The sequence below is a fragment of the Plasmodium knowlesi genome (assembly GCF_000006355.2).
Source record: "Plasmodium knowlesi strain H genome assembly, chromosome: 7".
Classification (NCBI taxonomy): Eukaryota; Apicomplexa; class Aconoidasida; order Haemosporida; family Plasmodiidae; genus Plasmodium; species Plasmodium knowlesi.
Genome location: NC_011908.2, coordinates 1,226,939 through 1,248,059, shown reverse-complemented (window position 1 = coordinate 1,248,059; position 21,121 = coordinate 1,226,939). Strand labels below are relative to the sequence as shown.

The following is a 21,121-nucleotide window of genomic DNA, read 5'->3' as shown; positions in this document are numbered from 1 at the left end:
CCGCCTTAAATGGCGACCCCAAGTGGCGATCCCCAATGGCGGTGGTACATAATGTTGACCATGTGGAATATTCCCCTTTTATGGTGCTCACCCATGTGCCAATTTGTTACCGACTTAGAGGTTCCTCCTCTCGGTTTGCGTTGCACACACACTACTGCTAAGTGCCTAGGCGACGCTTATTTATTTTTTAAAATGTACAAATTCTTTATCAAGTCTTCGCTGATTTCTCGGTACGGGTCGGTTATTTCTGCAGGGAAAAGTGAAAGTGAGAAGTGAATAATTATAAGTCGGATGGACAACATTTGAGTACTCATCCGGGCGAATCCATGGGGAATGAAGATCGCCTGTAAGGCTGTAGAATGCTCTCTCTTTTTTTTTATTTTTTGTCCACGGCAACTTACCTATATTTGTAATGGCCAAGTTGTAGTTAACGAAGCAAATGTCGTTCTCATTTTTGGAGACCTGAGCTTCATTCTTCTTGAGGAATACTTTAAAATTGTGATCCTCGGTAAAATCTAACACGGGCTTGTGCGACAAATTAAAATGTTCTTCCGTAAGGAAGTTTTTATTGAAGTAAGTACCCACTCCTAAGCACACCTTGACTTTATTTTCTTGAATATCTTTTCTCGTAATTTCTTCCTTAGTTAAATAATCCGTTTTTATATTATGAACATAGATATTGCTAACATATACTGTCATTTCCTTCCTCTTCTGAGAAGCGGTATTATCTGGTACTAATGCATTCTTTATTACTTGGTCATGTTTGCTTGTTTTTTCGTGTTGTAGAACAACTTTATTGAAGTGGTCAATGGTACAAGGTCCAAAGCATTCGGGGATATTTATATTATCTAGGAGTAGATAATCTAGTGTGCTTTCCGTTACAAAAAGACGAATCAACTTTTCCTTATGCGTGTTGTCTATGTTGCCAATGAGGTAATATGGCTGCTTCAGAACGTACACTTTCTTGTCGAGGAAATCCCTTGGTTTAATTAAGTGCGTTTTATCCTTGTGGTTATTCTTGTAATAATCCAATTTGCACTGAAAGTAGGCTTTCTTTATTTGATCTGGGATATCCATACGGTTATTCTCATCGTTATCTCTTAAGGATGCGAAAAGGGATTGCATTTTCTCTTGGCAGTGCGACTCTGAGTGGACCAGTGGAGAGTAGTAGTCTATTACATCCTTTTGTGGCAAGTCTCCTGTGGGGAAGGTGGGAACCGGGTTCAGGATTAAGGGTATGGGTTCACGTTAATAAAAAGATTCTTCCGTTCATACATTTGGGAAGAAGAAGGAGCGAAGAAAGGACAGAAATTAGTTCTTTCCTTTCGCACATTGCGCACTGCACGTATGTGGAAGTAGGACGAACCTCCGAAGAATTCTACATCCTTGACCGTGGCTTTCTTCTTGAATATGAAGTGCATGTTTCTCCATATTTCCGAGAAGAAGTTTTTCAAGTAAGTTCCAGTTCCCATGTTACCTACAAGGCGAATAAAAATATTAGAATGACATGGGTGTAATTATATAGAGGTGTATCTCCATTTTAAGGAACACCCATATGGTAAGCAAAAAATGCAAGACCGGGCGAAATGTGCAAATCGCTACTTTTCCCCTTACTTGAAACGTGCATCCACAAAACTTTAAAGTTGTCGTAGCTACTAAACCAGTAGCACTGGTGTTCATCAATGAGCTTCTTCGTCTTCTCCGGGCCAAGAGGGCTGTTCGTGATAATAATTTCATTCTGGTTCTTCTCATAAGCCTGCTTATCCTTTAAGAATATTTCGAAGTCGCGGCGAACATTATTTGAAAGAACTTTATTTATGTAGAAAAAATCATATACATCCATGGCATCCTTAACTCTGAATTGAACGAATTTTTTCTTTAAGATAATGGATTCTAGCAAAGATGCAGCTTGTCGTCCTAATTTGAAGCAATGGTATGTCTTAATCATCTCTGGGGCATCTGCCAGTTTGTAGAAATTTTCAAGTTTTATTTTTTCTACGTTGATATTGTTATACAGTAGTTTTTGAGTTTTACAACTTAGTACAAAGGATTGTGCTTGCTTCTCCAGAATCATTGGGTTCCACTTGTTGATACTCATGTTGATGTCTATGAACTCGTCTAGTCTGTTCGGGTTCAGTCCGTAGAACTTCACGTCACAAGACTTGTTGATGCTTTCGATAGCCTTCTCCTGCACAGTCTTGCCTGCGTAGGAAAGTGCAAAGTGTGGAGAAATGGAGAAAAATGTCACTTGTCACATATGAACGTTTATATTTTGGTTATCTCATTTGAGGATAACTATATATAACACCGTCACATGGCACAGTAATCCAGCGGTCGCTGCACTTACCCCCGTTGAAAACACAGGCAATCATCAACTTCTTGTACAGACTAACATTATCGTCGTAGAACACAGATTTTTTACTTTCCTTTCCCCACAAAACAATGGCAGTCAAGTTCATGAGCTTAATGTATTCCTCCATGTTGGTCATCTGGTATTTCTGAGTTGTCTTGTTTATCTTCATGAAGTTAATTAGCATGTCACATCTCTTCTTCAACATATTGAATCCGCTTTTGTGTACGTTATCTATCAGGGGCAACGACTGCTTCATGAAATAGTACTCCTTTGGTTGGTATCGAGATATGTCGATGTGTGACTCGATGAAGTAGACTGCAGGGGAAGAGGGGGGGGGGGGGGATTAATCAAGAAAATTGTAACGCGTTTACTTCGTTGCATGGTTACGCTGTTGCATAGTTACTTCGTTGCATGGTTACGCTGTTGCATAGTTATTTCGTTGCATGGTTAGGCTTAGCGCAGTTTTACGCCTTATTGCTTTCCCTTCCACTGCTCAGGCACCTACCTAGAGCCAACATGTAGGCCGCGAAGACTAGGCGAGGACCCTTGGAATAAATATCATGGTTCTTGCCAATGATGTTAAGCAAGGTGAACCACGCGTACTTCGACTTATCCTTCAGTTTCTTCTTCAGAGGTGCATTGGTAACGACGTTCATGTTGATGGCTAGCTCATTGAACAACTGATACGCAAGACTGTATACATTAGGAAATGATGTGAAGAATCTTCCTTCATACTCAGTCTTGAAGACTTGATATTTCACATCATGGTAGAAATAATAATTATTTGCAATGGAATCGATATAATCATATGTGAACATAATTCTCTTTTTATCATTTTCCTTCAAAGTGTTGAAATCATTTTCGTAGTGGAAGAACTTGCTGGGAATGGAAAAATCCAGTGTGTCTCTTGATTTGTCTACCCCCAGGGAGAGGTGGATTAGGTCCATGAGTTTCGCCACTTGCGTATCCAAAAAGGTGAGTGCTTCATTGTTCCTCAGAATGAAGTTTCTGCTGACTGTGTGTGTGTGGGGGGGAAAGGGGTACACACATCGTTGCGCAGGTTGTGAGATGATATTGCGCAGATTGTCACGAGACGACCTTGCGAATTATCTCGCTCCTGTTGCAGTGATAATCATCGGAGAAGCACCCATGTGGGTGTCGTATAAGGCGTGGAAAATACTTACTGAGCATTTGCCTGACGAAGCTTGTTCTGGAAAGACTAGAAATGATGCTATGTGGGCTGACGTAAAACCCTGCGAGGAGGTGGGGGAGGAAGTCGCGTAAGACGAGTAAGACAGGTAAAGGATGGACAAAGGTGCTACATTATCAGATGAACAGAATATCCGGAGCCACCCTGGACTACTGCTATCCCCTAAATGGTCCTTCTTCTTTTCTTACATCCCAAGTTGTCAAAGGCGTAGAGGAGTTCGCTCCAGAGTTCCTTCGAATTGGCAGAATAACCTGTGCAGTAGAAAGATAAAATAGTAAAAAGATGGAGCGGTAACAGTGCAAGTGCATGTAGTTGGTGGAGGGGGCACTGCTACACCAGTGCGCATCTCGCAGGAACTCACTCTGGTTAATGTTGCAATCCTTAAAGGCCATAGAGAAAAAAAACTGGAACTTGCTAATCTCCGTGTAAAGCATATTGTGGTTTTCAGGAGGGCTGGAGAAGATGTTCAAAAAATGTTGGTTCACAGGTTCGGAAGAAATTTTCGGGAGATTGGTGAGTGGGTCCTTCTCTTTGAATAAGGCGTAGGCCTTTTCATTGGGTACCTTTTTATATTCTATGTTTTTGTAAAATTTGAAGGCCAGATATTCTGAATTTTTATTTTCTTCGAAGCCCGTCTTTAACAGATAGAGGAAGAGGATGTGGTTGGCTTTGTACAGATTTGTGAAGGTGGGTGCTACGTCGTTGAAGGTAATCATGTTTTTGTCTTCTTCGATTTTAAGGAAGCCATAGTAGAGGAAAAAGTTCAGGTCGATGAGGACTGCAAAGGGGGAGGGGGGTGGGGTGGATGGGTGTTACGAAGGGATGGATGAAATGGCTTGTGTCATGCAGGTGGTGTGTATGAGTGTTGTGAACGATTGGTGTCATGAAGGTTATATCAGACGATTCGGCGGTGCCTTACACTTCTCGATGTCTTCGTAGTCCAATTCGCGCACCAAATTGGAAATGTCGTTGTCAATTTGCGTGATGGAGAGGATGTAGTTTTTAATCGTCTTCATCAAGTCGGCGTAAAGCCCCTCGTCATTCAGTTCTCTGCGCAGGTTCTTCATCGTAACAACATATTTGTCGCTAACTTCTCTTAAATCAATATCCTTCCCGTACATAAGTTTGCTATTCCCGTCCTGAACTACCCTCACACTCAACTTTCTTTTTCCATTCACATCTGTAACATGGAATCTAGGAACAACTGTTTCATCCTCCAGAACATAATTATGATAAATCTGGGACTCCTTATCTAAAACATATTCCATGTTTAGTAGTTTTAACAACTTCTCCTTTTTAAAATGCTTTGAGTTCTGATCCACGTGGGTTAATAAATTATCAAAAATAACTTTCAATCTGTAATAGATTACAGATTGTTCATAAAACTTCTGACATAAATGAATATGAGTGGTACAGAATTTATTATTTTTAATGGACATGAAATTTTCTGCGGAGTATCTTTTAGGTACCTTAACAGTTCCACCCCATATTACTAAATAATCACCGAAGGTATCGAAAGAGTTTATAATACTTTCTATCATATTTTGCTTTGCTTTATTTGTGTATTCATCTTCTTTACTACTTATAACTAACGTTTCCTGTACATTCTTTACGCTTGATCTGTCTTTTATAAATCGGTTATACATGATTAAGTGCTTGGCTCTCTTCAAAGCTGCTTCTTCACTCATGGATGCATTTAAACTCCTAAGAAGCTTACTTAATACTTGTTCATCTCCTTCATTTATTATTGAATAATTTGAACGAGCGTGCAGTAAACTCAGTATGAATTCATTTATCTCCGCTTCGGTAGTCTCATTTGGAGTATCATTCTTTATGCCTTCGAGAACTTCTTCACATTTTTGCACATAGGAATCTTCTTCATTTTGAGAGAGCAGTTCGGCTACGTTTAGGTATAGAAATGCATTTTTGCATATTTTATTTTTGTCATTCTCCACTTGGATGTTCAGTGTACTTGCGTCTGGCGTGTTCTTCAAGGACACGGTATGGCCTAACTCCAGCGCGACCCCGCCGCGCGTGCAACAGAGCACGGCAAGCGCGCTCACAAGCAGTGGCAACCTCATTTAGGGCAAGTGTGTTTGCGTCAAACAGAAAGGAACAATCAGACGCGTGTTTGCTTATGTTTGTATCGTTGTATGTCTGTATCGTTGTACCGTTGTACCGTTGTATCGTTGTATGTTTTCGTGTGTGCTAGACAGATGCCCGTGAGGGCGCAGGGGAGTGCATGAAATACGAACACGCGAACACACTCTCGTCTGTACGCGCAAATCTCTATGCAATGACTAGCTAGAGGGTCATATTAGAATTCTTCTAATAGGTGCGATGGGGGCGTCTGAACATCAACCAACTAGGAAACACATCACTCTCTGCGTGCTCCCAATACAAGTATTTCAAAGCTGTGAAAGGGGCACACTTAAGTCAGACGTGCACCTTTTCTTTCGATGGATTGGCCAAACGATGAACAACTTACGGTTTGCCCAAATGTTAAATAAAAAAAAAAAAAAAAAAAATTGAGATACTAAAAAGGGGGGCGAAATGAATCGCAACGCAATCGCTTAGTTATTTTGCGCGCGTCATGTATTTTTTTTTTTTTTTTTTCCTGAAATGGTCCAAATCGTTACATCGTCAAATTATCAGATCGTCACATGATCTGTTGGTTAGTTCTCCGTTCACTCGCTAATTCGTTCGTTCAGATAGCTCTCCTGCTCATTTTTTTTTTTTTTTTTTTTTTTTTTTTTCACACCCGTACACACTTGGTATGCTTCAAAATTGCGCTATGCCCACACATGCACAGGTGCATACACTCGGGGTGCATACCTAAGCGCACGTGTGGACAGTAACGAATGCACTCGCTGGAAAAACTGGAACCAACGAGGGGGTAATTGATGCGCCAAGAGGGGAAAAAAAAAAAAAAAAATGTGCGAACTGGTGTGTACCATTTTGTAACTTCCCCCGTAACCCGAGAAAATGCAATTTAAAAAAAAGGAAAAAAAAAAATGTGCACTACACCTGGGCGAGGAAGCGCTTGTTCAGTTACATCCTGGGGGTGGAGGAGTGTCAAAAAAAGGCTAAAAATTGCCTAAAAAAATGCGCTAAAAATTGTTCTAAAAAATATCGCGAACAGACAAGTGGCAAAGGAGCGACGGCTTGCACCGCTCCGGGGCGAGGCAACTTGGGGTTCCCAAGGAGTGCAACGGACCGATAAGCGCGCAATAATAAAAAATGCTCGAGAGTAACTGGTTAATAAATGCATTTACACACCTACATATGCCCCACACGTCCGTATGCCCTCATTTATTATTTTATTTATTTTCTTTATTTTCATAATTTTTATTACTATTATATATATATATGTATATATATATATATATATTTTTTTTCTTGCTTAACCCCATGCACGCTTTACGCACGGACAGAGCTATGTATACATTTTTGTAATGCAGGAAAATTGCGTAGTAATTCACTCTGGTTACGAGTTGCCTCCATTTCAATGCCCATGCACGGCAAGGTTAACAAAACAAACGGTGCGAATAGCTACGTGGTGCCCCAATGGATAGGCTGCACCCACCACACACGCACCATTACGATACAATTTCTTGAAAAAAACTTCGAAATAATTCCCTGTAGTTTTTAAATATTGACGGATCACTAATTCCATCCTCCTTGTTCTTTTCTCTTGAACATTCCCCCTTCTTTGCTTCGTTCAATTTATACACATCTAAGAACACCCTCTGGATGTGCTCTTCGATGTATCTTTTGTAAAAAGAAATATTCTCCTTGCTCGTGTTAGTTACATTTATCGCTAGGTTCACGGAATCAATTTCATCTTCATTTGTCACCGTTCCGTAGTAGCAGTACTCATCATCTGGTGGTGTTCCTATTTGTTCATTTTTCCTTTTCCCTTTTCCCTCTTTCTGATTGTTTAGCCCTTCAGGGAGAATGCCCTTCCGCGCATCGCTTCCTGAGGAACCTCTCCTGCCATCCCCGAAACATAGGCCCCCAAAGTTCTGCAGAAGGTGTGAGTTGCCCTTACCCTCCTCGTACTCTGTTTTATGCCTGTCGACTTCTGTATTACCACGTTGGTTACCTCCATCGCTCACATTGTTTTTCCCTGTTGAGGGGGATAGAATGTTCCTCCTTACGAGGCTGGCGAAGGCGCACAAAAAGGGATAGGCGTTTTTCCATTCCGTTGCACCGTTCGACACCAATTTGAATTCCCCATGGAAGCTCCCAAGTATGGTGACAAATACAGACATGGAAGAAAATAGAAGTTCGTTTCGACATAGCGTAACATACATATACGTTGCAAACAAGTGCACCACGTTAAAGAAAAAAAGAATCTTCAACAAACTTCTATCACTATCAATGATGTATAGCATATTTGGATCTACTGTCCCAATAATATAATTGTAAGTGTGGTGGTTTCCATCCAGGAGCGAACTCCACAATAGCATTTCCATGTCCATTGGGTAAAATGGGGAATTTTCTCCACTGGGGGAATACTTAAAAGGGTCATCTTTGTTCTGCCTTTCTCTTTCTTCATCATTTAAGTTGCTCTCTTTTTTCTTTTCATCATCGTGAGCAGTATCCTTTGAAGGATTACTTGGACCATGTGGGTTCACTACAAAATGGGGAATACGTTCTTTATAAGAAGGTAGCCTATTTATATGCATAGCTTGTAACCCGAATTCCTTTTCTTTCCCCCCTTTGCTTAACATCCTGCTCCACCAATTTTTCTTATCCTCCTTGATTGAGCCGTTCATACATGGGGGGTTGTGCTTAACGCAATTCGCCTGTGCATACACAGGATGTGATTTTGTATGTAGGAGCACTTGTAGAAAGTTCAAGACTGCTCCAAGGAAGAGATCAAAGTGGATATCCTTTTCCAATATTATTTTTATTCTACGTTTTGGCAATCCTCTATATCCGTTACGGGGGGAATCTTCGATGTCGATCCCCTGCAGTTCGGATCCATCAATCTGTTCCGCATCCCCATCGCAGGTACTACGACTCCTCAAGCGAAATACCTTCTCTACGTATTTCCCAAATATTCCGATCGCTTTATCAGTTTTAACAAACCGACTTACTCTTTCTATGTGTCTACCTTGTGTGGCCTTCCTTTGTGCCACCTTTCTGGTGAGCTCATCATGGGCTATCCTCCCCCCACTCCACCGGTTCTTACAGGTATCTTTTATGTTTCTCCTATTGTCCCCATTCTTGGGTTCCCCTTTCCTTTTATTCGTTTTATGTGAATGCCGCCCTTCCCTGTGCAATATCACCAGAGTGCAGTACGCATTAATCACCCCATCCAAACTGTGAAGGATGGTCTTTTCTACGTAGTGTTTGTTTCGCCTTGGGGACTTGGTTGCCCCGTTATTCCTGTTCACCCCCACACGCTCCAGCAGTTCCCGCTTGGTCTCTTCGTACTGTCGCAATAATTCTTCGAGGTTTTCCATGTTTCTTGGGTTAGGAGTTCTCTTGGCATTTCACTCGTCAGTTTAGGATTACCCTCTAGGGTTTCCGTTCGCTTTCAATTGCGTAATGTGCTCCCCCATTTCGGTCGCCAAGAACAAAAAAAAAAAAAAAAAAAAAAAGAATTCATGCAATGAACTCACACCTACGCTGTTATAGAAGCGAATTCATTTTTCCAAATTTTCTTCAACATTTGTTGTATCATAGAAAACAAGAAAAGTAGTAAAACGGATGAGAAGTGACTGAACAATTTAATTGCGCTCCAGGAAGTGCGGCACACCGGAAAGGCAAACTTGCCACAAAAGGGAAAAGTGCATCAATGAACAATTCATTCAGGAACGAGTTGGGTAAAAAAGCGACACTCACATTTTCTGCAAGAGGAAGGCACTTCCAAACAACCTTCTCCTATTTGTACGTTTATCGGAAATATCGTACATGCAAAGCTTCACACAAGTGTGGATACACTCCCACAAATGGATGAAGTTATTTTCCCCAATAAGTTCTTCCTATTTCATTAAAAAATGCTCAAGTACCTTATTTGTACTTGCACAAAATTCATTCAGCGAATAGATCACCCACACGGTAGATACCTTCTCAACATGAATGACTCACCTTCCCTTTTTTTTCCGCTTGGCAATCTTTTCGCTAGTCTCCTTCCACTTCCCTCAAAAAAAAAAAAAAAAAAAAAAAAAAATCACCTCAAGATTCTCCCTTGAAGTTTGCACATAACACATAAACACCTTTTTCCGTTCTGCCTCATAACAATTACAAGAGAGAAAAAAAAAGTTTCCTCCTTTGTGTGCTTCCAACGTTATAAATATAGTTAATTAATTTAAAAAAAAAAAAAAAAAAAAAAAAATACACACACACAACATAACATAACGCAACACAACGTCATATGCAACACGTTCTTCGCACACTCAACACCAATAACGCTGTTAATTAAAAGAACGCGAAAACGAAAAAGAGGAGGGGGGCGAGGGAAATAAAGGTGGCACATCCATACGATTAACACAATGGACACATCTTTTCTTTCTCTCTCCATCAGGGAGTGATGAAGTGTAATCATAGAGGAAAAAAAAAAAAAAAAAAAATTACAACTTCGTATTCACAAAGGGGTTTAATGGCGTCTTCCGCCTATTCTATAACATCCACCCTTTCTACCTCCTCTTCCGTTTTACGCGCAGGGTTGAGTAGCATTTTTATTTACTGTCGGCTGAGTTATCCTCACAGATTTGCTTCTTTCCCCCTTTCTGTACAGAACGGAAGGGGCGTTAGGAAGAAACAGAGGTCCTCAACTAGCGGCAGTCCAGGAAGACCCTAATCCTGTTGTCATTTAGAAATCCACCATCGTACATGCGCACTGCATCGGAGGCAGACTCGTTTTTTTCGTACTCGATGCTAACGATCCCGGTTAGTTTTCTCTGTTAAGGGGGAGTAAACGTGTGTACAGGAACAGTGTATGTGGCAGCAGTGTATGTGGCAACAGTGTATGTGGCAACAGTGTATGTGGCAACAGTGTATGTGGCAACAGTGTATGTGGCAACAGTGTATGTGGCAACAGTGTATGTGGCAACGGTGTATGTGCCTGTCGATATAACCGATATAATAGGTAACCTCAGGTGTGACACCCAATAGTAGGAACATAAAAATTACCTTCTCATTCATGAGGATTTGTACATCCACAATTTTTCCTGTCTCCTGAAAGGCTGAAAAGATATCTTCCGCGTTTAGGTAGGTGGGAACGTTAGTCACTATGATGGTGTTATTCTTTTGATTATCTGAATAGTTGGGAGGGAGAGAATAAAAAAGGTTTTAACGAAGCGAACGGGCATGCAAGGGTGACAGGTGTAGAGATGGGCACTAAAACTTCTACATCGATAACTCCATCACTCCCTTACCGTAAACGTTTTTTCCCCCGCCGTTAAAGGGAGGCATGCTTTTGTCGAACATGTTATTCTGATAAGGATTCTGGTAGGGGATGTGGCCATAGGGGGGCGGGTGGAAGTTCCCGTGATTATTATTCATGTAGTATGGGTAGGGACCGTTGGGGTTGTACATGGGCATTTTAAAATGAGGAATTATTTTATTCTGCTTATGGTTGTTGTTGTTGTTGTTCATATGGTTGTTCTGGTTGGATCCCCTGTTGTTTTTTTTGTCTGGAATTTTCTTTCCCTATAGGGGAGGAGAGTACGGGCACGCATGTGAATATGCATGAAGAAAATGTGTACAGACATGCAACTTAACGAAGGATGCTTCACTTGGGGGAATGGTGCCTAAACCATATCACCCACGGGGTATTTGCCCCCCTACGAGATATGTAACTGAACCGATAGGCCCCGGCTTCCGTACCATCACTATCGTTAAGGTGTCTCCATCCAGGGGGTTACCGTTCATAGACTTTATAGCATTTTCGCAGGAATTCTTATTATCATATTTTACGTATCTACAGGGTGTGTGCGTAATGTGGGTAATGTAATTAATATGGACAATGTAAGCAATCAGGACATGCAAGGGGGAAACACCATCGCCTTTACACAGAAGAGGTAACCACTGGATAGAGGCCTCCTCCATCGTCCCATGCGAACCACAACTTACGTGATCTTCTTCTCACTGTCATGATAAATATTATAAATTTTTCCAAATTTGCTGAATTCTTTTTTGTACAAATCCAAATTATTACTATTAACGTTTGAGATGATTATACTGTGCAAAAATTTTTGTCCTAAAAATGGGGGGAGGGGCATTCACATGTTGGCGTAGTTGCGTTGGCCATGCCTTGTTTTCCCCTGGGGGGCGGGGATAAATTAACTTGGATAACCCACATGGGTGGACAGATGGCTCGGTTCCCCTCCAATACGTTACATATTGGAAGGGGCGTTCGAGTGGCCTCGCACATATACACAAGTACACAAGCACACAACTACACAACTACGCAACTACACAAGCACACAACTACACAACTACGCAACTACGCAAACTACACAAATACGCAACTACACAACTACGCAAGCACATATTCATATGTACAATAGTGCAGGGGATTCCATGTCCTACCTGAGTTTTTCTCAATCGACTTGTTAACTATCTTCTTCTCATTTGGCCCTTTCTGATTACCTTTTATGTTTTCCTTCTCTATGAGCTCATCAAGGCTCATGTCAATTTTATTCTTTATACTCATCCTGTAGACAGGTTAGCATACCTCTGTTGGGTGGTGCGTGTTTCTGTGTTTGTCTTTGTGGGTGTTACCACACAAATCCTCTCTTCACTTAGTACACTTTCGTTTCGACGGAAAAATTAAATGTTCTTCCTGGTGCACTTCCCACTTGGAGTCAAACGTGAAACACATTAACTCGCAGCGAAAAGGTAGAAAAAAATAAAAGCTTCACAGGGGTCGCGAAATAAATCTGCCTTCATGTAGGGACCTATATATGCACATGCATCCATACAAACGGGGGCAAAAGAATAAAGGATTGGATATGTGTGCAAGGTGTATGGCTGTTATCAGACAACTAATTGTCATTAAATGGGTACTTTTAAAAGGGAACAGGGATCAATGTGTGAAGGATATATATACATATACATACATATATACATATATATATATACACGGATACATATATATACATATAATCACATGTAAACACGCGTGCGTGCTCAGGTGGGAAGTGCCCTTCATTGCTTCTCCTCCAACCCGTGCTATCATCTGCAGAGGTTGGAAGATCCCCCCCTATTGCCGCCACGCAGATTCACATCCGGACCATTCTCTTGTGGGAAAAACGAAGTCGACTTTCTCCCGCAGTTGGTTCGAAATGGACAAGATAAATTACGCAGGTAAAGGACAACAACTGTTATTTGAAGGGGGCCTAGGAGACGAACTCCTCAACTGGATTACACACACACACAACTATGCTACTTTTACCCACACGAGAGGTTCGCACAGACCATGTGGACAAGCATGGGTCAGGAGTGCGTGCAGTCTCAGCAAGACCCATCGACAGATCACCGCTGGGTCCTTCTGCCCTCACGTCTTATTTCCTCGAGGGAACGATAAGGTCATGGGATCCCTCCATGGGTGCAGCGGCAAAGGGGAGAGGGGGGGGGGGGGGGGATGCACTCAGAACGGGACACTTCCCCCGGAAGGCAGAAATGGGACACTTGCACGTAGGTATGTAACGATGTACCAACGTACAGATGTAACATGTACGTATGCAGTCGCGCATTGACGCATCATGTCGTTACGCACAGTTGCGCGTTGCTCAAGTACCTCTCGCAGAATGACGCCTTCACTTTTTCCTTCGAATTAAAAGCGCGAAAAACGGGCAGGCGGGGATGGGGCACATCCAGGTAAGTCAAGGATATCATCACATATTTATTTTACATAAGTCCATGGAGAAATCCATGTAAGGCTTACATGGGCATATAATCTTCACTGGTCATATAAAATTTTCGCTTAAGCGCGCTGATTTTTTTTTTTTTTTTTTTTTTTTTTTTAGCCGTATGTACCTATGTATACATATATGCGCACGAAATAAATGCGTTTTTTGGTAAGGGTTACTCTGCCAATGGCTTCATCATTGTGGTTTTTTTTTTTTTTTTTTTTTTTTTTCTTCGTAATATTCATTCTTTTTATTTCCTTATTTATATATATATATTTTTTTTCATTCTCCTTTGCGCCTCCTCATATTTTTTAATTTTTTTTTTTTTTTTTTTTTTTCCCGCACGAGGGTATAGGGCAACCCCGCATAATTTTTTACCATATACATCTCCCCGCCGACTGTCGTGGTTACAAATAGGGAAATCGCTTACCATCGTGCGCACATACGAGTGAACGTGAGTACTGCTTAGGTACTAATTGCACGCGAAGGCAACTCTACATATCTCTTCCCATCGCCGGCACGTATTTATGATATGATATTTGTGATATGCTTTTTATGATGCCATATTCTTTTTTTCCTCCGGGGGGGAAATTTATCCTTATGACCTGAACCACGCGCCATCCGCCACTTGTAACGCCAAACTGAAGACGAATTAAAACGAATGGGTGAAGTGGCTAATGTGTATATGACCGGGAGCATATGTACCTTTGACCTATCTACCGGTTTAGCGCATCCGTCACGTTGGAACTTTCCATCGAAGCGTCATTTTCTCGGCCCGCAGGGTCGTCCCTACGATTTTACTGCTTCTCCCCGCCGCTCCATCCCTTTTCCCATTTTACGCTCCCCCCTGTATGGATCCCCCAAACGATTGACCTAAGCTACGCAGAGAAACATATAATATAGCGCGAAGGTGCATTAAGGAGGGGCTGCAACAGGGGAGTTTACACCTTGGTTTATTCCACACAACCACACACTACCATTTTGCGTGTTGTCCACCCTATATAGGTCACCGCGTTCAGCCGCCCTATATGCCTTACACTGAACAGAAGCAAAAAAGAAGAAAAAAAAAAAAAAAAAAATGTGCACGACGCGAAAATAGGAATTAGTCCCTTCCAAATGGTAACATATTATCCACGCGAGATGGACGCAGCACAGTTTGGGAGGCTGGAAAATTTCCAAACGAATGAGCGAGGGGAGTTTACTGTGCCTTCCATTTTGGTGCTACTCCGTCCCGGTAAATTCCTCGAATCGATGGGGAGGAAATGTAGATTAGATATGACCAACCGAATATATGGAACTCATTGAGCAGTCATCCTTTGGGTGTGCACAGGCAGGTGGTATGCTCCACTGAAGCATTACTCCCATCGCCGATATGGCATATAAGTACATGTTGAACTGGACCAACTGGTTGGAGTTCCTAGAATGAGGGGGAGGTGAAGACGAAGCCGACACACTGTACCCCATGAACAAATTTGCAAAGTGAAAAATGACAATCAAGTAAAGGAACATATGAACAATGACAATAGAGAAGCAAATACACGGTAATTAAAAAATAAAAAAATTAAATTAAAGCATAGCATAGCAGCGCAACGCGCAAGTGCAGTTTTGCAAAATCGAATGAATTTCCTATCTCAGGAGGGGCCTCTTACTTTTACCCCTGCTGATGTGAAGAACATGTTATGGTCTGTGCCGTTCTCCATAGTGCATACTCGCCAGTGCGGGTGCCTCCACTTCGGTCCATTCTACCATCCGCCCCCATTATAAGTTTAGTAGTATGTACTTCTTCTCATTTAAGTAGGTAGTCTCCTGGGGGGCTTCAAACGTAGGTGCTTCTGTAAACCCCGCGTTTGCATATTTTACAATGTGGTTATACCTCTCCCGTAGTTCGTCCAGTTCTTTCTTTATCCTAACGGTGTAAAAAATGAAAGTATCTATATGTGTACTTACATTCATATAAATGTACACAACTCTGCTCTGCTCTCGCACACTTACTTTATCTTCTCCACTCCGTCATGCATTTTGCTAATGAGGTACTACAGGAAGGGGGAGGAAAGGGTGTCCACAGCATGTGCACAAGTAAATATGTTACGGCCACCACGTGAATTCGTCCATACACATGCGCGCATGCCACAGTACTTATAGTGTTGTGCGCGCTTTGGATGGCTCTAATGGGGACCTACCTCGTGGTAATTCAAGTTAGTGGTAAACTCGTTCAGGTAAAGCGATCTGAGGGGGTGGGGTAGGTACGTACGTAACGGGGTGACTCACGCAAATATGTAGACGGTTTGTAGTATTCCGCGCGGCCCTACTTTTTGCCGAATCCCTCACCTGCTATCCCTGCTCAGGGAGTTGTAATAATTGAGTTCCACTTTTTTTATTTCGTTCATGAGCTTTTTGTCTCGGTACATTACGCAACGGGAGAAGAGGATCTTCAAAAAAAAAAAAAAAAAAAAAAAAAAAAAATTAATCCGGTTTATCAGGTTTATCAGGTTAATCGAGTTAATCAAGTTAAGCGCTAATCGGCGCGGGGTATTTTTCCCCTTTTCAGCTTATCCCCTTACGTAGTGCGGCTTGCATGTGTGCAGGCGTGTAAATTTATATTTCCTGTTCTGAACATTTTTCTGATACTTTTTAATCATACAGGTATCCAGATTATTGTAGTAATTTAAACATAAGTTTGCGTAGGTCTTTTTTACCCCTTCTTTTTTTTGTGACATTAACTGTGGAGTTTTTTTTGAAACATAATTATAAATACTGTACTCTTCATAAATATTATTTTTATGTTGATCGTAAATGTACTTGTTGTCATACGACATGTGGACGTACATGTCTTCGTACTTTTGGTGGTCCTCCTCTTGCCCCTTTTGATTTATTTTTAATTTATTTTGATAAATATTGCTTGAATTATGCAAGTTATCTCGATCGTAGCGATTGTATATATCTACGGGGGCGAGGAATTGCTTTCCTTCCGAGGTGTTGTCCATACTATCAGCCTCACAGTCAAGGTGAGAAGTTACATTGGGAAGATCTCCATCGGGGGGTACACCATTGGGCTCTTCCCCACTTGCCCGTTTCCCCTTTTCCTGTAGTACATAGCTTACATAGCGCGGCTTCAGCGGCAGATTGATTTTGTAAACGTAACTGTGCAGATCGTTCAGGTTATAGCCGTACCTCTTCTCAAATATGTTTATGTTCGTCTTATTGTATTTCTGCACGCGGGGATTGAATGACAAAGGGGAGGCGGGTCTTACATGAATTCATCATTTGGGCAAATGTAGGAAAGGGTTATCAAAAGCGAAGAGCTAAAAGAAATAAGTGCACATATAGCGTTGTACACATGTAAGGGTAGCACCACCCTCACGTTCCGAGTGATGATGTGCCACGCTCTTCATTACGTTTTCCTTTAATCCCAAGAAGTTCCCCATGGCACACTGCTTTGTTAATACGACGCCTTGGAAAAAAAAAAAAGGGGGGGGGAACCAACAGGTTTGGTATTATATCTTTGTTCAGGTAATCCAGTTTGTAAATACAGTATATGAATACATTTTATGGGCCACTTATGATTCGTTCATTTGTTCTCCGCCACCGCTCTGGGAAGGATTCCGCAGAGTTCCCAATACGTCATTCATGAGTGATATAACATGGTCATTCTGTTTTGTTTTACTATGTGTTTTTTTTTTTTTTTTTTTTTTTTTTTTTTTCACCGCATCCTTTTGTGCTTATGCCACAGGTTTGTGGCCTAGGCAATTTCAATTTTTTTTTTTTTTTTTTTGTGAAGATTTACCAACTGCATTTTACACCCACTCGCCACAATATAACCCTTTTTTTTTTTTTTTTTTTAGTACCGTATGTTTTTGTAATTTTTTTTTTTTTTTTTCGAAAAACTTGATTTCAATAGAATTTTGTAGAAAATATATTCATTTTTGAATGTTGCCTTTTTTTCGTCTTCCTGAACGCCCCCTCTTAAAGCGCTAGGGAAAAGTATAAGGGGACAGGTATATTAAATATGTCGGGGGCGGGGGTACACCATCCGTGGATAAGGTACCCTTCCCCCCATAACATGGGAGCATCCCTCTTAGGGATGTAGACTATTCGTGGTAAAACTGGGAAAACACGCAGAAGTCCTGCAAACAACTTTTTCAAGCAATATGAATACCAAAGATGAGGGATCTAAAAATTCGACCGAACGGACGAGCAGACGCAAAAGGGACAAATAGAAAAATGCGTGGAAATGTTTGGAATGTAGGGACGGGGAGCAGACAGAAGGTAAATAACCCAACGGTGAGGGTAGCTGCAACAATGACTTCGTTTTTTTTTTATTTTTTTTTTCCCCCTTTTCCACCTACTGTTGTAAATTTTTCTTCGCATATCCGTAATTTCCTTAAAAAGGGGGAGGAGGGGAAACTGCGCGAACAGTAGGACCCTCCCCCAGGGAAGGAGGGAATATAAGGACACAAATTTTATGAGAATGTGTGTTCTAATTGCTCAAACATGGTGGAACTATCTTGCGTATATTTTTTTTTCCTTTTCTTCTTTCTTTCTTTTTTTCTTTTTTTGTTTTCTTTTTTGAGAACCTTGCGGTGTGTATCAACGAAGGGGGAAAAAAAAACCAAAGAAAAGCAACCATTAATTGAAATGTTGCGAAAAAAAAAAATTAAAAATTCAGAGCACACAAAAAAACAAGATTTCGAAAGAAAAAGAAAGAAAAGGAAAAGAAAAGGAAAAGAAAAAAGAAAAGGAAAAGAAAAGGAAAAGAAAAAGAAAAGGAAAAGAAAAAGAAAAGGAAAAGAAAAAGAAAAAGAAAAAAAAAAGAAAGGGGGAAAAAAAGGAAAAGGAAAGTAAAAAGAAGGAATATTACGTCGCATAGTAACGTATATTCCCTTGTCTTCTATTATTTGTTCCTGCCCTTCCTTTGGGTGGTGATAGTCGACGTCGTCGTCCTCTATCATCATCATTATAGATGGTAGAAATATCGGTGGAGCTACCACCTAGGGTGGACGATCCACCACCACCGAGGGTGGTGGAACCATCACCACCCAGGGTGGAAGAATCGTCTCCCATTGTAGAAGAATCAAAACCATTAAAATGATGATCAGTGTGTCGAACAGTAGATCTTCTTCCTCTTCTGTTGTTGCTGCCACCAAAGAGGGATTTTTTTATTCCATCAAATAGGGAAGTATACTGAAAAAAAAAAAAAAAAAAAAAAAAAAAAGGAAAGAACATATATATATACACATATACATATACATATATATATATATATATATATATATATATACATATAGACATTTATGTGTACGTATATACATATTTACATATATATACATATACATATGTATGTATATATATATGTATGTATGTACATACATATATGTATATGCATATGTACTTACTTTATATAAAAGTAAGCCGACAGCTGGTAATGCTACAGAAGCTAATCCACCACCAACAGCACCAGGAATGGAGGTGGTACTCCCTCCTGGGGCTCCTGCCCCCAATGGGGAAGCACGCGTGTCTACACGATCCCCTGCAGGTATTGCAGTGCATGCCATCTTTAACGCTTTATCATGACCATGCTCTTCATACTTCGCTCTAAATTCCGAACAATGTTGTTCAGAGTTGTGTGCACAACTCCTATATACATTATCGTAAATTGAAAAAATACCCTTGAGGTAATCAACGTAGTCCCCATTGCAGGAACTACTATAGGCAGCTAAATGCATCTGTATTGCATCACAGTCCTGGGAGTATTCGAACATCCTTTTCCTCCGTTCGAACTCATCCTTGGTAATATCCCTGTATAAAATGTCACACTTACTTCTGACCCCAACTTCCCCCAATTTATCGTAAATTCTGCGTACAACATCCCAGAATGAGCTACGAATGCCTGAACTTCCCCATAATATATTTACTATCCAGTAATAGAAGAAATGACAGGGTTCATCCTTGAACACTCCGTTGCCCCTGCTCCCACATGCATAACACCACGCCTGTACAATTCTATCTGCATAGGTCTTAATATCTGGGTATCCCAATAATTCCTGCTCCACTTTATTCCTTACTTCTTCATGAGAATCACCCCTCATACAGAACTTCGTACGACTAAGAAAATTATTATACATTATACTTGATGGCAAACTCCTTAAAAGTAGATCCTATAGATGGAATAAATAATATATGCGCAGTCTTACATTCTCCCATGGTATAATAGTTGGAAAATTACATATATATGCATATATTCATTATAAATGAGAAGCAACCTTTGGCATTTCCATTCCAACCCCAGGAATTCCCACAGGCTCCACTTCCTGTGTAATACAAGTCTCGCGTAATTTCTCTGGGTTATTACTCTTCGTGAACCACTTTGTAAACCATACACAATATGGGTCCATAGCATTCTTATTACAATCCTGCTGCACTTCCCTATATACTGAGATAATGTCCCCTAAGTACTTGCCATATTTACTAGCACATGCAGATCCCGGACTCAGTACTTCCGTCCATATAACACTCTGATCATGATAATATTCATACAGCACTTTCCTCTTATTGAATGTATTCCTGTCAATATTTTGTTCGTCTATAATTTTGCAAGTGCCTTCGTTAAAAAATTCCTGCAGTACACTGGGAATGTCCTGTATCGCGGCTGTCCACTGCTCATTACCCAATTTCCCCAGGAGTTCCCCACCTACCCAGTAATATAGAAAATTACAACGGTCTGTATCGTATGCAGCACCCTTCCTTTCTGGCATTCTGGATGCAGAGCACACCGCCCCTGCAATCTTGTCAAAGTGCGTTCCAATAGTAGTATGCTGCCTTAGCTTTTCTTTTAGTGTACGCATTATACCATCTGTGGAGCCGCCATGCTCACAACTGTTGTCACCCTCTTCGAACTTCTTATAAAACATCATTTTCGAAGGTGCACCCTGTAATTCCGGTACCTACAGAAACAGCCGCCAATACATATATATGTGTACAGAAATATACTTCCCCGCTTCCACTGAATGAAGCGTAAAATATAGCTTAAACAACATGCACATATTTATTGGAACGTGGACTTAACCGTAAGTCTTCCCGTAGGGTCTGCCATTATTAATACTTATTTTCTGTATATAATGAACTTATTTTGAATATATGCCTACATATTCATGCATCATAGGGATGTATATTTATTTCTCCCCTTAATACACTTCCTCCACCCCTATATTCATACGGGTGGAAGAAATATGGAAGTTCATAATATTCTTTCTATAGAATATATATTTCTTATTTTCTCCAATAAAAATAATTTACACAAATATATGCACCAGAAATGAATTACACGCATCAAAATTAATAATATTCCCCCAAATTCATTATATGTAAGCATATAGTTATGACTAAAATATAAGTAATTATCCATGCAAGTGAAGCATGCAAAAGAACGCAAAGAAAAAAAAGAAGAGGAAAGGAAAAGTGGTTCCACTTCCCTTCTAATTCGATCTTGCCCCCCTTCTTTAAAATAACGACATTCAGTCTCACACATATATACCTATATTCATATATATACGTATAGATATATATATTTATATATACATATAGGTATATATGTTTATATATATGGGATATATATGTGTTCTATATATAGGTATGCAAAAAAAAAAAAAAGAAAAAAAAAATTTAAAGCATAGAAAGAGCATAGAATAAGCG

General features: G+C 40.6%; 5 protein-coding genes across 5 annotated transcripts; all 5 read right to left on the bottom strand.

The window, feature by feature from the left end:
• Nucleotides 1–176: 176 nt before the first annotated feature.
• Nucleotides 177–5,644, bottom strand: PKNH_0727900 (high molecular weight rhoptry protein 2, putative; the record flags this gene model as incomplete). Its single annotated transcript, XM_002258537.1, has 10 exons — nucleotides 177–247; nucleotides 402–1,199; nucleotides 1,367–1,477; nucleotides 1,615–2,202; nucleotides 2,348–2,668; nucleotides 2,859–3,368; nucleotides 3,538–3,606; nucleotides 3,752–3,814; nucleotides 3,925–4,341; nucleotides 4,483–5,644. The coding sequence occupies 10 exons, from the start codon at nucleotides 5,642–5,644 to the stop codon at nucleotides 177–179; spliced, it is 4,110 nt and encodes a 1,369-aa protein (XP_002258573.1).
• A 1,518-nt stretch (nucleotides 5,645–7,162) lies between these two features.
• On the bottom strand, nucleotides 7,163–9,037 carry PKNH_0727800 (conserved Plasmodium protein, unknown function; the record flags this gene model as incomplete). The annotated part of the gene is made up of 1 exon (XM_002258536.1): nucleotides 7,163–9,037. The coding sequence occupies one exon, from the start codon at nucleotides 9,035–9,037 to the stop codon at nucleotides 7,163–7,165; it is 1,875 nt and encodes a 624-aa protein (XP_002258572.1).
• A 1,314-nt stretch (nucleotides 9,038–10,351) lies between these two features.
• Nucleotides 10,352–12,234, bottom strand: PKNH_0727700 (RNA-binding protein, putative; the record flags this gene model as incomplete). The annotated part of the gene is made up of 6 exons (XM_039113944.1): nucleotides 10,352–10,477; nucleotides 10,710–10,834; nucleotides 10,955–11,228; nucleotides 11,406–11,499; nucleotides 11,652–11,778; nucleotides 12,111–12,234. 6 exons carry the CDS (start codon nucleotides 12,232–12,234, stop codon nucleotides 10,352–10,354), a joined length of 870 nt encoding a protein of 289 aa, XP_038969581.1.
• Nucleotides 12,235–15,190: 2,956 nt separating this feature from the next.
• Nucleotides 15,191–16,857, bottom strand: PKNH_0727600 (conserved protein, unknown function; the record flags this gene model as incomplete). Its single annotated transcript, XM_002258534.1, has 6 exons — nucleotides 15,191–15,338; nucleotides 15,425–15,465; nucleotides 15,613–15,658; nucleotides 15,761–15,861; nucleotides 15,994–16,641; nucleotides 16,828–16,857. The coding sequence occupies 6 exons, from the start codon at nucleotides 16,855–16,857 to the stop codon at nucleotides 15,191–15,193; spliced, it is 1,014 nt and encodes a 337-aa protein (XP_002258570.1).
• Nucleotides 16,858–18,286: 1,429 nt separating this feature from the next.
• PKNH_0727500 (KIR protein) lies at nucleotides 18,287–20,589 on the bottom strand (the record flags this gene model as incomplete). The annotated part of the gene is made up of 4 exons (XM_002258533.1): nucleotides 18,287–18,613; nucleotides 18,826–19,587; nucleotides 19,693–20,373; nucleotides 20,575–20,589. The coding sequence occupies 4 exons, from the start codon at nucleotides 20,587–20,589 to the stop codon at nucleotides 18,287–18,289; spliced, it is 1,785 nt and encodes a 594-aa protein (XP_002258569.1).
• Between the last annotated feature and the right edge of the window lie 532 nt (nucleotides 20,590–21,121).